The sequence below is a fragment of the Neodiprion fabricii genome, chromosome 3 (assembly GCF_021155785.1).
Source record: "Neodiprion fabricii isolate iyNeoFabr1 chromosome 3, iyNeoFabr1.1, whole genome shotgun sequence".
NCBI lineage: Eukaryota > Metazoa > Arthropoda > Insecta > Hymenoptera > Diprionidae > Neodiprion > Neodiprion fabricii.
The window spans coordinates 28,863,130-28,877,247 of record NC_060241.1 but is presented as its reverse complement, the minus strand read 5'-3'; the positions used below and the strand labels follow the sequence as shown (position 1 = coordinate 28,877,247).

General features: G+C 41.8%; 2 protein-coding genes across 4 annotated transcripts in view; one reads left to right on the top strand and one right to left on the bottom strand.

The window, feature by feature from the left end:
* The window catches only part of LOC124177772 (nuclear pore complex protein Nup88), a 120,106-nt gene that overhangs the window by 32,558 nt on the left and 73,430 nt on the right, over positions 1-14,118 (bottom strand). The gene's annotated exons all lie outside the window — the stretch shown is intronic.
* On the top strand, positions 8,851-12,475 carry LOC124177773 (uncharacterized protein F21D5.5). 2 transcript variants are annotated; one of them, XM_046560563.1, is made up of 8 exons: positions 8,851-9,129; positions 9,391-9,887; positions 10,127-10,372; positions 10,459-10,530; positions 10,623-10,901; positions 11,014-11,295; positions 11,414-11,475; positions 11,792-12,475. In XM_046560563.1, the coding sequence occupies exons 1-8, from the start codon at positions 8,922-8,924 to the stop codon at positions 12,024-12,026; spliced, it is 1,881 nt and encodes a 626-aa protein (XP_046416519.1). In that variant the 5' UTR covers positions 8,851-8,921; the 3' UTR covers positions 12,027-12,475. The 2 variants fall into 2 exon arrangements, with proteins under 2 accessions (XP_046416519.1, XP_046416520.1); XM_046560564.1 differs by having other exon boundaries at positions 8,852-9,129; positions 11,903-12,475.

Sequence of the window (14,118 nt, the reverse complement as noted above, 5' to 3'; positions counted from 1 at the left end):
GTAAAGCTCGCCCGGGGTCGGATGCCTTAGTGTAACTGGTTTTTGTGTTCGTGCGCTAGCTACGCTCGCTTACTCGTTGTCAGTGTTTTACCAGATGATACGAGATTTACCAGATACCTCACGCCCTCGATGCTTGAGGATTGTTCAATGGTTAATAAATGTTAGTCCGCTAGTCCGGGAGGTCGAGTTTCATCAAGTAGTGGACCTCGAGTGCAGTAACTACGAAGCGCTAGTCCTGGAGGTCGAAATCCACAAGGTAAAGGACCTGGACAGCCAAAACCACGGAGCGCTTGTCCTGGAAGTCGAGTTTCACCAGGTAGCGTACCCGAAGTGCAGAAACTACGGAGCACTTGTCCTGGAAGTTGAGTTTCAGCAGGTAGCGTACCTGGAGCGCAGAAACCACAGAAAATTACTCGTAAAGTTCAAAAGTCAGCAGATCAAGGACCTGGACAGCCAAAACTACGGAGCGCGAGTCCTGGAGGTCGAGATCTATCAGGTAGCGGACCTAGAGCGCAGAAACTACAGAGCGCTTGTCCTGGAAGTCGTGTTTCATCAAGTAGCGGACCTGGAGCGTAGAATCCAGGAGGTAGAGAACCCGGCACTCGAAATCCGCGGAGCGCGATTCTCATACGTCCATTCTACTGCGCGGTTGTTTCCAGACTGAGGAATTCGGCTAGCTAATTTTCGTCGTCGACGGTTACTATAGATCGATGACGTCAAGAGAAAAGAAATTTTGGGTGACGTCACTTTCTGAACATCCGAACATCCAAACTTTGGTGTCGAACTTTAATACTATGTATGATGTGTGACGTCTGATGTATGATGTATGATTTGTAGTTACTATAATATAGAGATTAATAAAAATTCGTACAGTTACGTCATATTTAAGTTGCATCAAATTGATGATCTGCAAAAGATACATTACATTATTATCATTACTACTACTACTGCTATTACTATTTTTTTTTTTTTTTTTTTTTTTTTTTTTTTTTTTTTTTTTTTTTTTTTTTTTTTTTTTTTTTTTTTTTTTTTTTTTTTTTTTTTTCCGAGGAGTTGCGGAATCCAAGTTACGGATTCACGCCAGTCATACGGGCTAGCGCGGATGTGGGACTCCAGGGTGGCCTACCCACTAAACCGCCACCTCCTGTGCAACGCTCCCAGCCAGGAACTATGGTGATATTACTTCTAGCTGGGAGCTCTGTCGGTGTGTGTCTCGTCAGTCTGTCCGTCCGTCCGTCCCGTGTCGGCAGTCCGTCAGTTGCGTTACGTCAGGCAGCCGTCCGCGTTCTTACGTCGTAGGATTGTCTCTGTGTAGGAGGCAACAAGTTGCCACCTTTCTGTACTATGGAGCATCACCCCGACAACGTTGTCGGGAGTGATGCCTCCCACGACCGTCTCCAGTCTATGTCTCAGTTCTGTCCAGCGGTCACATTCAAAGAACGTGTGTTCCGCGTCGTCTCGTTCGTGTCCGCAGTACGTACAGTTGGGCGTCCGTACTCGGTTCAAGTTGTATAAGTACCGTCTAAAATAACCGTGGCCCGTCAGAAGCTGGGTGACGTAAAAATTCACATCCCCAAACCCCCTCTGGATCCACGGTCGCAGGTCCTTAATAAGTCGTCTCGTCCAGTTTCCCGTTGTTTCTTCCGTCCACCGTTCCTGCCACGTCTGTATCGTCGCGTCTCTTTCCGTCGTTGCCGCGTCCCGTCGGGTCACGTCCGCGTCTCTTCCGTAGACCCTCTTGCGCTCAAACGCGAGAAGGTCTATGGGAATCACGCCTGCCACCACCAGAACGGCCTGTGCTGAGACCGTCCGATAGGAACAAGCGATCCTCAACGCGCTTCGTCTCTGTACCGTCGTCATTGCGTGACAGTATTTCTCAGTCTTCAGGGAGTCTGCCCAGATCTCCGCACCGTAGAGGAGGATCGAGTTCACCGTCGACATCAGTAGTCTCCGTTTCCCTGGTCTCGGTCCGTTCGTGTTTGCCATCAGGCGGCTTAGGGATGCTATCCTTTCAGCCGCCTTCTGAGCCGTTCGTCGTATGTGAGGCCAGAAGGTCATCTTCGTATCCAGGGTCACCCCCAGGTACTTGACTTCCCCTCTGGTCTCGATCTCGTCCGTCCCGACCGTCATGCGTAATATCGTCGGTATTCGTCTCCTGGTGAGAAGCACCAGTTCTGTCTTTTCCGTCGCGAGTTGCAGTCCGTGGTCAGTCATCCACCGTCCGACTCGTCTCATCGTCTGGTTCAGTGCGTATTGTGCCAGATCTGGAGTTCGCTCGACTATCACTGCCGCCACGTCGTCAGCGTAAGCGACCAGGCGAACGCCGAGCGGGAGCTCCAGTCTGAGCAGGCCGTCGTACATCCCGTTCCAAAAGTCGGGTCCTAGTATGGAACCTTGAGCGACCCCCGCGGTAATCTGTCTCGTCACTTGGCCTTCGGTCGTTTCGTACGTCAGTCGTCTGTTCCGAAGGTAGTCTTCAACAACTCGGAGCAAGTAAGGCGGGACCCCGAAGTCGCCTCTCAGCGACCCTAGAATATCCACCCACCTGGCCGAGTTGAAGGCGTTCTTAACGTCAAGTGTCACCAGCAGCGCGACGGGTCGCGCAGCGTGGCAATGTCTGTCTGTCGACCGGAAGGAGTCAACCACCTCTTGGATCGCTCCAATCGTTGATCGACCCCTCCGGAAGCCGAACTGCTGGTCAGAGAGGCCTCCGCCGTCCCGTATCGCGTCCGTAAGTCGTGGTCGCAGAAGCTGTTCGTACAGTTTCCCCGTCGTGTCCAGTAAGCTCAGCGGCCGGTAGGCCGACGGCGTGCTGGGGTCACCCTTACCCTTTGGGATAAGGACCAACCTCGCCACCTTCCACCGGTCGCTGAATGTCCCTGTCGTAAGGCACGTATTGTAGAGGTCGAGAAGTATCTCCGGCCTCAGGCTCGCCATCAGCCGAAGAACCTCCGCCGGTACCCCGTCCGGTCCTGGGGCCTTACCCCTCTTCATCGCTTTGGTCGCTCCGACGAGCTCCTCGGCGGTGAAGACGGGGGGCGCCGCCGTCTCGTCGTCGTTCGTCGCGTCCGTACGCGTCGGGTGCGTCGGGAACAGTCCGTCGACGATCCGTCGTGCGGTTTCAGCATCCTTGAGTTCTGGCGGGATCCGGGCCCCCAGCCTACCGGTCACAATCTTGTAACCGGCACCCCAGGGGTCGCGGTCCACCTCCTCGCAGAGCTTCTTCCAGCATCGCGTCTTGCTGTCTCTGATGGCGTACGTCAGTCGTTTCCGTTCAGTCTTGTACTCGGCCTGAAGGGTTTCCCTCTCGGGTCTCCCTCCAGCCCTCGTAACCCGTCGTCGTTTTGCCAGGCAACTCTTCCGCAGCTCGGCTATCTCGTCCGTCCACCAATATTGTGGTGGTCTGTTACGTCCGTACCGTCGTTTTGGCATTGTGCTGTCGCACAGCCGCGTCGTCAGCTTGGCCGTCTCGTCCGCCAGTCTTTCCGCCCTTTGCCGGCCAGTCAGCTCTGGGGGGACGTCGGTAGTTGGGGCCGGCGCTGCCGCCAGCTCCGCCGAGAATTTCAGTACGTCGAGTTTGTCTACGTTCCACCGCGGGGGGTGCCGTGTCCTCGTCCGTGTCGTCCTTGTCTCTCCTGCCACTTCGAAGGCGATGTACTGATGATCGCTGGCCGTGTAGCCCTCGAGCACCCGCCACCGCCCTATCCGTGGCAGAGTCCTGTCCGTCGTCATCGTTACGTCCGGGATGGAGTCTCCAAATCCCGGCCGTCTGTACGTTGGTACGTCTCCCGTGTTCGCCACTACTAGGTCCAGCCTTGCGGCCATCTCCAGCAGCAGCCGTCCGCGTCTGTTCGTTTCCGTCATGCCCCACTCGACCGCCCTCGCGTTGAGGTCCCCCGCGACCACTGCTATTACTATTACTATCACTAGTGTTGTTGTTGTTGTTGGTGTTTTCGTCGTCGTTATTCTAATTATTATTATTATTATTATTATTATTATTATTATTATTATTATTATTATTATTATTATTATTATTATTATTATTATTATTATTATTATTATTATTATTATTATTATTATTATTATTATTATTATTATTATTATTATTATTATTATTATTATTATTATTATTATTATTATTATTATTATTATTATTATTATCATCATCATCATCATCATCATCATCATCATCATCATCATCATCATCATTATCAACATTATCATTACTATTTTATGAAAGGAAGGAATGTAAAAATTATATTTGAATAACATACCTATTTTTATTTGAATTATTAATTTTAAGTGTTGTCAGACATGATATTTTTCAGTTAATAGGGCTTGTAAAATGTAACATAATATGATGTTAGTTCCGTAGTGACTTTCAACCAACGCAGATGCACAAATTCAGTTCTCTTGAAGTTGTTTTCATCAGAAAAATAGGTACTTTTTATTCTATGAAAAGACAGTATCTACGATAAAGTTATTTTCCAGTAGAAAGTTGACGGGCCAGGCAGCAGAATTTTACTGCGTAGAAAATTACTACGAAATGAATATGTAAATCTTCCTTTATAAACTAGCTTGTACCTCTGATTTCAGCTGTGAGTTACTAGAACGAAATGTCTACTTGGCTTCCGTGTCAAAAAGATACAGTGATCTTGCACTAAGTACATAAATAATAATAATAATGATAATAATTTAAACAAGGGCGGTATTATCCATGAATTCATTCATCAAACAGTTCACTATAAAGTTGAGGACAACATCGCACATAGCCTTAAAATGGACTATCACTCTTGATTTGGCGACTTCTATTGAAGATGAGTCGTATTTAAAACGAGGATTTTTTTCGGGACGGAGGTTCTTCGTATAGTCTTCAAATGCAGCGAACATAGTTTCAAATGCAGCCTCGCTCTGGTTGCCCGCTGAGAATTCTGCGTTATTGAGCTCAGGTGTGGATTTATGGCTTTCCTGGTCGATTCTCATAGGTATAAATAAGTTTTTGACGATAACTTCGGATAAGCAGATTACTGTTCTTTGCATGATTACAATTTCACGGTAGATTCCAGAAAACATTCTTTGTAGGATCAATTGAACGATGGCATAAATACTTGAAGTGGCTGATCTTATTGCGACATACGTTGGGATCCGGACAGTCTTTACAGCTGAAGAAGCTTTGTGGAAGACTCTTGTTACTGCTTCTTGCATTGCGTCAACTGCTCTCTTTATGCAAATGTACGTCCTGTTCTGGGCGCGATCAATGATAATGGTATCATTAGATTGTGAATTGGAAGCGTCATTCTTGAACATATCAAATAGGGTGCCGATTCCTTCGGACATCCCATCGTATGCGATCTCTCGTTGCGTTTGTATTTCATTAATACAATGCAAATATCTGGACTGCCTCGTAGAAGTAAGTTGATACACAAAGTAGTCTTGTACAGCGTTGTACTCGGATTTGACTTCTTTTTTCTTATTGAGAAGGAAAGAATATCGTGAAATTTCAACGAGAAGTCGACTCAATTTGTTACCAATCCTAGAAGATGGATAAATTTGCCCGAGGAGAGCTTTGATTCCAGCAAATCCCGTCGTAGCTTCATTCAAAATTGCTTTATTGGCGTCATTTCGTTGTTGTTCGATCTTAATTCCAATTTGGCTATTGCTCGGCGAGTCGCAAACCAATGGCTCGAAAGTAGAATTGACGAAACGGGAACTGTAAGATTTTGCATCCTCCAGGATGGCAGTCAAGTTATCTAGGACGTTGGTACAGTTTTGACAGCAGTATAATTGTATTGCGTTATTCACCGCCGCAAGTAAATTCTTCGCTGCGTCACGTACTTCCGGCCGAGCTACTTCGACGTTGGCGGAAGCATCAGGTTTGCTCTCTACAATTGAGTTAAGAGGAATTTGTGCTGTCCTTAAGACAGCATTGGACAATTTCATATTCATAGCTTGAGCTGTGCTAGAATTATTGCACTGCAGATGAACCTCCTTTCCAGTTCGGACTGCGGCGTTAATTTGTTCCTGTATTTCGGCAATCATATTAAACACTTGATTGAATTCAGTGGAATATTCAAAGTAAGTTTTGTCCTGATTCTCTTGAATTTCTAATAATATATCCGTCTGTTCGGATAGACCGAATACATTATATAACACAAGAATTCGCAAATTGTTGGTCATGTATTGAAATAGGCTCACAACATCCAAGTATGCACGAGTAGTAGATAATTGGATCTCAGATAAGACGACATCAGATCCATTCTGAGAACCTCTGCAATGAAAGGCCTCAAGTCCATTGAATATTTCATTTATTGCAAACTGGTATTGTTTGGTCGCATTCGCTTTGGAAGCGTCAAATGCACGTTGAATTTTCTCGGGAAACTTTTGACCGTTCTTGATTACCATCGCGTAGCTTTGTTCCACCGAAGTTTTGGCAGCAGCAAGTGAATCGTTTCTCCTATGTAAGATCGTAGGTTCCGATGCGGTACAATTTGCGGTTTGGTTCAATCTAAGTACTGCAAATATGTTTTTAACTATTTGCTCCGATAAGTTGGTAAAACCTGAAGATTGGCAGGTCATAGAAGAAGTCGATGAAGATTCTCCGAAAAGTGATGAAACTATATTGAGATACAGTAAATCCGCTTTCTGGAAATCGGCAATTGTTTTATCTTCAGCAATATCAATCGTGGAGGATTTACAATCAGATGAACTTTTTTCATTGCAAGAAGTTTTGGTTATCTCCGATTCCATTGCATCAAAAATATTATCAATACCTGATCTAAGGCTGACAGACAGCATTTTTTGGACTGAATCAAGGTCGAAGAAGTTTTGCAACAACTCATTTTTGCTCGATGAATCACTGCTAGTAATCATTTGAAGTACACCGTACATATATTTTGTCTGCGACCTAAGTGGGAGCATTGATTTCTGTCGTGTTTCTTCCAACTTGCAGTAACAGTCCTCTCTTCGATCGCCATTTTCGGAACTAAAACCCGTAAGAATTTCAATTCCATCATAAACAAAACCAAATACTTTAATGCATTCGGCAGCTGCTTTAGTTATGGCGTTCTCAATAACAGCTTCCATTCCAGGTTGGACTGCGTTCCTTTGTATTGGCAGGAAAGTTGCTCTGATCGCTGTGATGCATGCGGAACGGGTGGCGTTGCGTCTTTCGGCGATTTTAGCCTCCACTACAAAATCCCTACGACTACATTGTAGATTTGATACTTCCATGATTGAATCAGTCACATTATTAATAAAGTTAGCTGTTTCAGACCGTACAATGCTTCGAGCCATACTATCCAGTGAAGAAGCTTGCGTTTTTGGCCTTGTAGCTATGTATGTGTTTATAACATTATCCAACCCCATTGTTAATGCACCGCTTGCTTTGTCTCGGGTCATCATGATATTGTAGAAATCATGTTGACAAACGTTGTCCGCTTCATCGGATAATTTTGTACCGATATCCCTCATAAGGGTAAAACAAAAATTGATACCTCTTTCCAACTCTAGTAGCGAATACTCTTCGCTTAATTGAATCACATGCGACGAATCACTCACGGATCCATACTGAGTTACAGACGTAGTAGTTGATTTCGTTCCAAAACAGCAAGATACTACCATTGAAACCACCACAAAAATAATACGTTGGTTTTCCATTTTGTTGGAATGTGGCTCTATTCATTTCTAATCGCTTTATATACTACTTTGTATTGTTGACAATATATTTAAATTTATGTCGATACAGGTGACGCTAAGTCAGTTGGATAATTATTTGATAAGCTAGACTAATTTTCAACATTTGAACGTGCTAAGCTGTAACTACTGTTTCTGTTTGAATTAAAATTTAAAAGTAGTTCAATGAGTTTCTGTGGCATAAGGAATATAACCCAGTTTGATCTACATTAGATACATATTTGCGTATTGCAAATGTATTACCATAAGAAATTAAAAATTTCATACATGTATCTATTCACCCTACGTGGAAGTAAAGGCTCGCACAGGCGCTTTTCACGAATACTCAATATTAAAATAAAATACCGAAAGAAACGAAATAATGAAATAAATAGAAAAGTAATTATTGACAATAAAAAATAATAACGTAAGAATTGTTGGGCGCCAGGCACTAACTGTAAGTGCCATGACACTAGAAACGGACAAAAACAAAATCTTAATAAATAAAAGGAAATTGAATAAACCTCAACCAAACGATATGCTCGGCCGTCATGTCAGTGAGTGGTGAAGAGGAACGTGGGGGCGGAGAGTAAAAGGGTTACACACGCAAAACGAAATGGTTAATAGAAAAAATATAAATTCCTTTTTGGGACAGGAATGGCAATCCTCGACTATACTACCTTGTACAAGCGGTCCCGAAATGGTCGAAATTACAGGATGCGATATTCGTACCACTTCGTCCGCGTCGCGGCGGGATCAGTGCTAATAATCGGCAAAAACCAAAACGTAAGATTAAAAATAATTTGAAAGAACCTTCTAGTAAAATATTTCGCGAGAAGATTGTGCCACGTAAGGTAAGTGTACCAGTTATGATCCTGTCCAAAATATTGACCTCTTTTGGTTGTATCTGTTTGATCCTTAGTTCTAAAATTGGCAAAAAATTGGTTATAGCCGTCGAAAAATCCACAATTTGCGCCGTCATTTTATAATTTTATAAAATAAAAGGATCAGTAATTGGGTCTACACGTGTATGTCAATAACTGGTACACTTGCCTTACTCTGCGTCGTAGGCAACCGGCGATACCGCCGCGTTTATCCAGCTGCCTCCAATCACCACAATCGTGCTCCTACGATCTGCGAAGAATCAGACGGAAAATCACAAACTCTGGCACGGTGCGTCGCGCGTCGTTGCTGTTGGCTGCTGCTGGCAGCGTTCGATCAGCTCCAGCGGCGTCTGACTCGCAAGGTAAATGGATTCCGGCGCGTGTTTCTCGGCTACAACGAAAATCTCCGCGGTTCTCTGTTGTTTAATTAAGATGAGCGTGCCTCCGCAAAGTTGTTACATTTTCAGCGACGACAAATCGCTGCCGCCGATCTATCTTGCTGACGAAACGCCAACTTTCGTTGGGAGAAGCGTCGCCACCCAAATAACTGACGTTAAGTGCTCCAAGCAGCAAGGTTAGTTTTCCTTCGACCATAACCTAGCTTAACATGACCGTAACATCAATCTAAACACATTCTCGCCTCGAATTCGGACCCTGTAGGCCCGTCTCACTCACCAGAATGTTCGATTCAACAAGAAAAACGTCAAATATAATGGCGAATTATGAACAAATCGTACTTTTTTCATAATCATTGTTTCAAGTTGCTTTATTATTCATTTTTACATTAGGTGAATATATCTGGTGAATTATTATTTTTTTCATGTGAATTCACCAGTATGGCTTTATGCAAGCTATGCGGATTACAAAGTATTTGTCAAACAAGTCGGCTCTCACTCGTCCGGCTTTAACGGCTTTAAAACGCAGAAGAATGTGAAATTTATCGCCAAACACGGAGACTGTTTGGAAATGCTTTACAATAAGTACAAATACCGTATAGAATTCAATCCGCCGCCGGACGAGAAGGCCGAGAGCGGCAGTCTCAAGAAGAGAATTTACGTATCTAGTTCCGATGGTGAAGAGGATGGGGTGATTCTGAGTAAATCAGCAAAAGCTAAGAAATTCAAAATCCTAGATGAGAATATCGACCCAGATATGCAAACTCCTGAAGATCATGTAGAAGATAACGTGCCAGCTAACGGCAGCAGAGAATGCAACCAAACGGAGGATTTGGGATGTCAGGAAAGTTCAAAGCCGACAGAGCAAGAACTTTGGGAAGACATTGATAAGGCTTTACTAATATATACAAGCAAGGGTGTCGTAGCACGATCCAAAGTTAGTACGTGATTAAATGAATTTCGTAGCCGTAGTTGTGCTATACAAATTGAATCATTAGGTACTTTAGAGTTCGAAGAAAATGAAGCATAGTTTTGGTCTTGAAAATTCGTTAACGTCGCACTTTAAAAGTCAGGGAACGTCCATACAAATAAATATTCATCATTCAATTTAAACAGTAAAAACTTTGTGTTAAACTATAAAAAAAGAAACCTTGAATGTATTTTATGTTTTCAAAGATAGCAGCCTATGATATGGATGGTACCTTAATAAAGACGCAGTCAGGGCATGTTTTTCCCAAAGATCATAACGATTGGCAATTAATTTTCTCTGAGGTGCCCGGAAAATTGAAGAAATTGCACAAGGAAGGGTATAAAATAGTAATATTTACAAATCAGGGATCACTTAGTCTTGGAAAGTGGAAACCCAGTGATTTCAAAGTAAAAATTGAAAGGATTGTCCAAAAAATTGGAGTTCCGATACAGGTGCAGTTATGATTTTTATGACCTACGTAACAAAGGAAATTGTAATCCTGTAACCAAAAATAATCGCAAATATTTCGATAAAAAAGGTGTTTATAGCTACTGGAAAAAGTATATACAGAAAACCGTTGACCGGGATGTGGGATTCGCTGGTTAACCATGTATGTGCGCAAGATTAAATTCAATTTACACTATGATTGATGTATTCGAAGGCTTTTTAGGGGAATAATATTAATGTAACATAAATTTTTAGAAAAACGAAGGAGTAACTGTGGATAAAGATTCCTCTTTTTTTGTTGGCGATGCAGCTGGAAGAAAGAAAGATTGGGGGCCAAAAAAAAAGAAAGATCATTCGAGTGCTGATCGATTATTAGCTTTGAATTTGGGTTTAAAATTTCAAACACCAGAGGAACATTTTTTGGGACATAAGCCAGCGCCGTGGGAACTACCTAAATTTGATCCCATGAAATTGACCGAAAATACAGATGTAACAGACCCTCCTACGGCTAAGCTTAAATCAGAAAAGCAGGAGGTATCGCGTCGTTTCAACTTTTCATTTCAGCTATCAGATGTTAATGTATTTGTAATTTTCAACAAAAGTAATTGATTTTTGGCCATGTGACAAAAAATTACCTTCTTAATAGGTGATAATTATGGTCGGCAGCCCTGGTTCAGGTAAATCACACTTTGCTAAATTACACTTGCCTACTTACCGTCGGATAAACCGAGATACCTTGGGCAGTTGGCAAAAGTGTATTTCAGCATTGGAAGAAGCACTATCCGAGGGGAAGAGTGCCGTTGTGGATAACACTAACCCAGATCCAACTGTCAGACAGAAATATATCGATGTTGCCAAGGCACGGGGGATTCCGGTGAGATGTTTCTTAATGGGGACGGAACTCGAGCATACAAAACATAACAACAAGGTACCGATTATTAAATCCTTAATAGTACAAGTTATACAAAGAAATTTAGAATCGATTCACGAGAAGGCGTTGTGGAACAACTTTAAGTAAGTGAATAAATCATTTGCTTTTATTATAGTTTCGGCAGCTCACAGACAGCTTACATGACACGATAAGCGACGCAATAATCCACGCGTACATGTGAGTAGACAGTCATATTCATTACATTCTGTTGACAGAAATAACTGAAGATATAATTCAGGTGACGGTAAATGTAGTGTTATGATGTAAAGTCGATTAATTGAATGACTAAATTCTATTACAAAAATTCGGTAAAGTTTTTTTTTTTTTTTTTTCTTGGTAATTGATGCAGTATGGTAAATGAAGTATTTCACTAAGGGTGGCAGCCTGCTTTTGTAGTCTTAACACAGGTGGTTGGGCAAAAATGTGACAACGCCGTTACTATAGCTAGTCTAGGTATATTTGAGATCTCACGTTGTTTCCTTTGTATTGTTAGTGACACAAAGTCGCAAGTAATATGGCGCTGTATCAGATTTGTGAAGCTACTGCTACTGTTGATCTTACGATTCTGCACGAACTTCGACCTCATGAATGATGAACATTACAGAAAGAATTTTAAGCCGCCAACGATGGACGAAGGCTATACCGAAATCGTCAAGATCAACTTTGTGCCAAAGTTTAAAAACGAAAAAGACAAGAAGCTTTACCAAATGTACCTGCTGGAAAAGTGATTCCTCAAGAATTTTATACTCCTATAATTAACACTTAAGCCTTTTCCAGTAATGTGATTAGATTTTATGTACACGACGATTATTTATATAGTTAATATTATTATTATTCAAGAGTTGAACAAAATTTTGCCAGTCTGATTTTCCAAGCAATGGCTATGCGAAATTATTTACGATTCCAGTGTATAGTTTTTTTCAAAAACTGTTTTATAGTATTACTCGAGTAAATAGTTTTTCCTCATTTAAGGTAAATTTCCTTTTTTTCTGAAGTGATTTACAGGGTCGATGATCGATAAGTTTTTTCGAAGTAATTGCTTTCGACGTAGAGATTAAATTTATTGATTTTATTGTGAAGACGGAAACGAAAGTGTTATTGTACAATGATTTTAGTTACCGATTGTTAATCATGATGTAACATCGTGCCGAATAAAACAAAAATTTCGTACATTAAATCTTCCATATTCATAGTTACTCGTAGTGTGTACAGTTACTTGTAGTTCACCCAATCCTTCTTAGGTATAACGTGAAATACCGTAGCGGAGTACCGTTTATATTTATATTGTGAAAAACGTCGTTTGCAACCTGAATCGATTAATATGATTCTCGAATTTTTGATGAATCGTTATAAAATGTGATTTCGCGATTAATTTCGGTTGAGAAATGATGCATCATAGCTATCTTGAAAGATAATAAAATTGGGATAATAATTGAAAAAATAAAAATTGTCGTATTCCGGTCGACGATTATAGGGTAAAATATACGAGAGTTAAGCTTGTATACTTTCAATCAAACGCAGAGCCATACACAGTGATATTTAAAGTATTGAAAAAAGAAATTCTCCAAGGTCTCGAAATATCAGAGTTAAGTTAAGACCCTCGGGGTACTTCTGACGTTGAATTCATGTCGTATTCATGCTAATCAGGGTTAAGTCTGTAGCACGATAATGGAAAGAAACATTATAAAAATACTGGGCGGCAGGGTTGGTTCAGTCTTGATATAAGCAGGCGATGCTTCGGCGGCGAATAACTGGAAAAACGCTGGAAATACAGGAATTACGTTGAGCCTGGTAATTATTTTTCGTGCCCTTGGGTATAGGGAAATAGACAGGAGTTTTTCCTTCCCATTCTCCCTTCTTCTCGACCGCCGGCAAGCCCCGAGCGCGGATAACGACGTAGCAAAGAATTATAAAAAGAGAAGGGCCGAAGGGGGATGAGGCGAGATGGGGATGATATTAATGCATCAGGATTTAACCTCCACCCTCGGCCGAAGCATGAATGTTTATTAGTGCCAACATTTTTGCCCGGGGCTCCTTTTTCCCCCGTGATATGCTAACGGCGCTCGATCTGCGAATCTAATCGTCTTCCAGTAATATTCCCTGCCAATTTTCCAAGCACGTTTTTTTACAATTAGTTATTCTTTGTAATTACCTATCCTCCAAGTTCAGAGCGAGACTCTCAATAGCTTTGGTATTTTCATTTGAAAAATTGATAATTAATTTTCACAGACTTATTTGCTCACGTGTCTCTCCGCATAAAATTGAAATTTCCACAAAAGACGGCTTTGTAACCCCGAAACGTAAAGTTATCCATCACATAAATGTTACATTTCACGTATATCCAATCATTTGGTTATCCCACGCCAATAAAGCAGTCAAGCAATGCTTTTTTTCGACGTAATTTACAAATATTGACAATTTAAACTAAAAACTTATTAAATTCATCAAAATGAATTATAACTTATATTACTCAAGGATAGTTTAGCTTTTTATTAGTGAAAATTATTGAAATCGATTTAGTAGTTCCAGAGATTACCCCCTACGTATAAACCAATAAATTTGATCTCTTTATAATTTTAGTACAGATTCAATTGTGTTACACTTCATTAGTTTTGAGAAATTCTATTACGCGGGACCTTCAGCATCAATTCTGCTCTGATTCATTCTCTCATTATTTGGAATTCAAGATTTTATCAAAGGTATATTCATACATATATATATATACATTAGGCGCATTATTGCGACAGTTTGTTCAAGCTCTTGATGGAAGGTAAATTTCGATTTTCACGCTAATTGTTTTGACAATTCGTGCTGCAGTTG

Bases quoted from the DNA above. Each gene is read 5' to 3' on its own strand.
- LOC124177773 (XM_046560563.1), top strand. From the start codon at position 8,922: ATGGATTCCGGCGCGTGTTTCTCGGCTACAACGAAAATCTCCGCGGTT. The intron at 9,888-10,126 runs GTTAGTACGTGA...ATGTTTTCAAAG, and splicing joins GTGTCGTAGCACGATCCAAA to ATAGCAGCCTATGATATGGA. The intron at 11,476-11,791 runs GTGAGTAGACAG...TTGTATTGTTAG, and splicing joins GCAATAATCCACGCGTACAT to TGACACAAAGTCGCAAGTAA.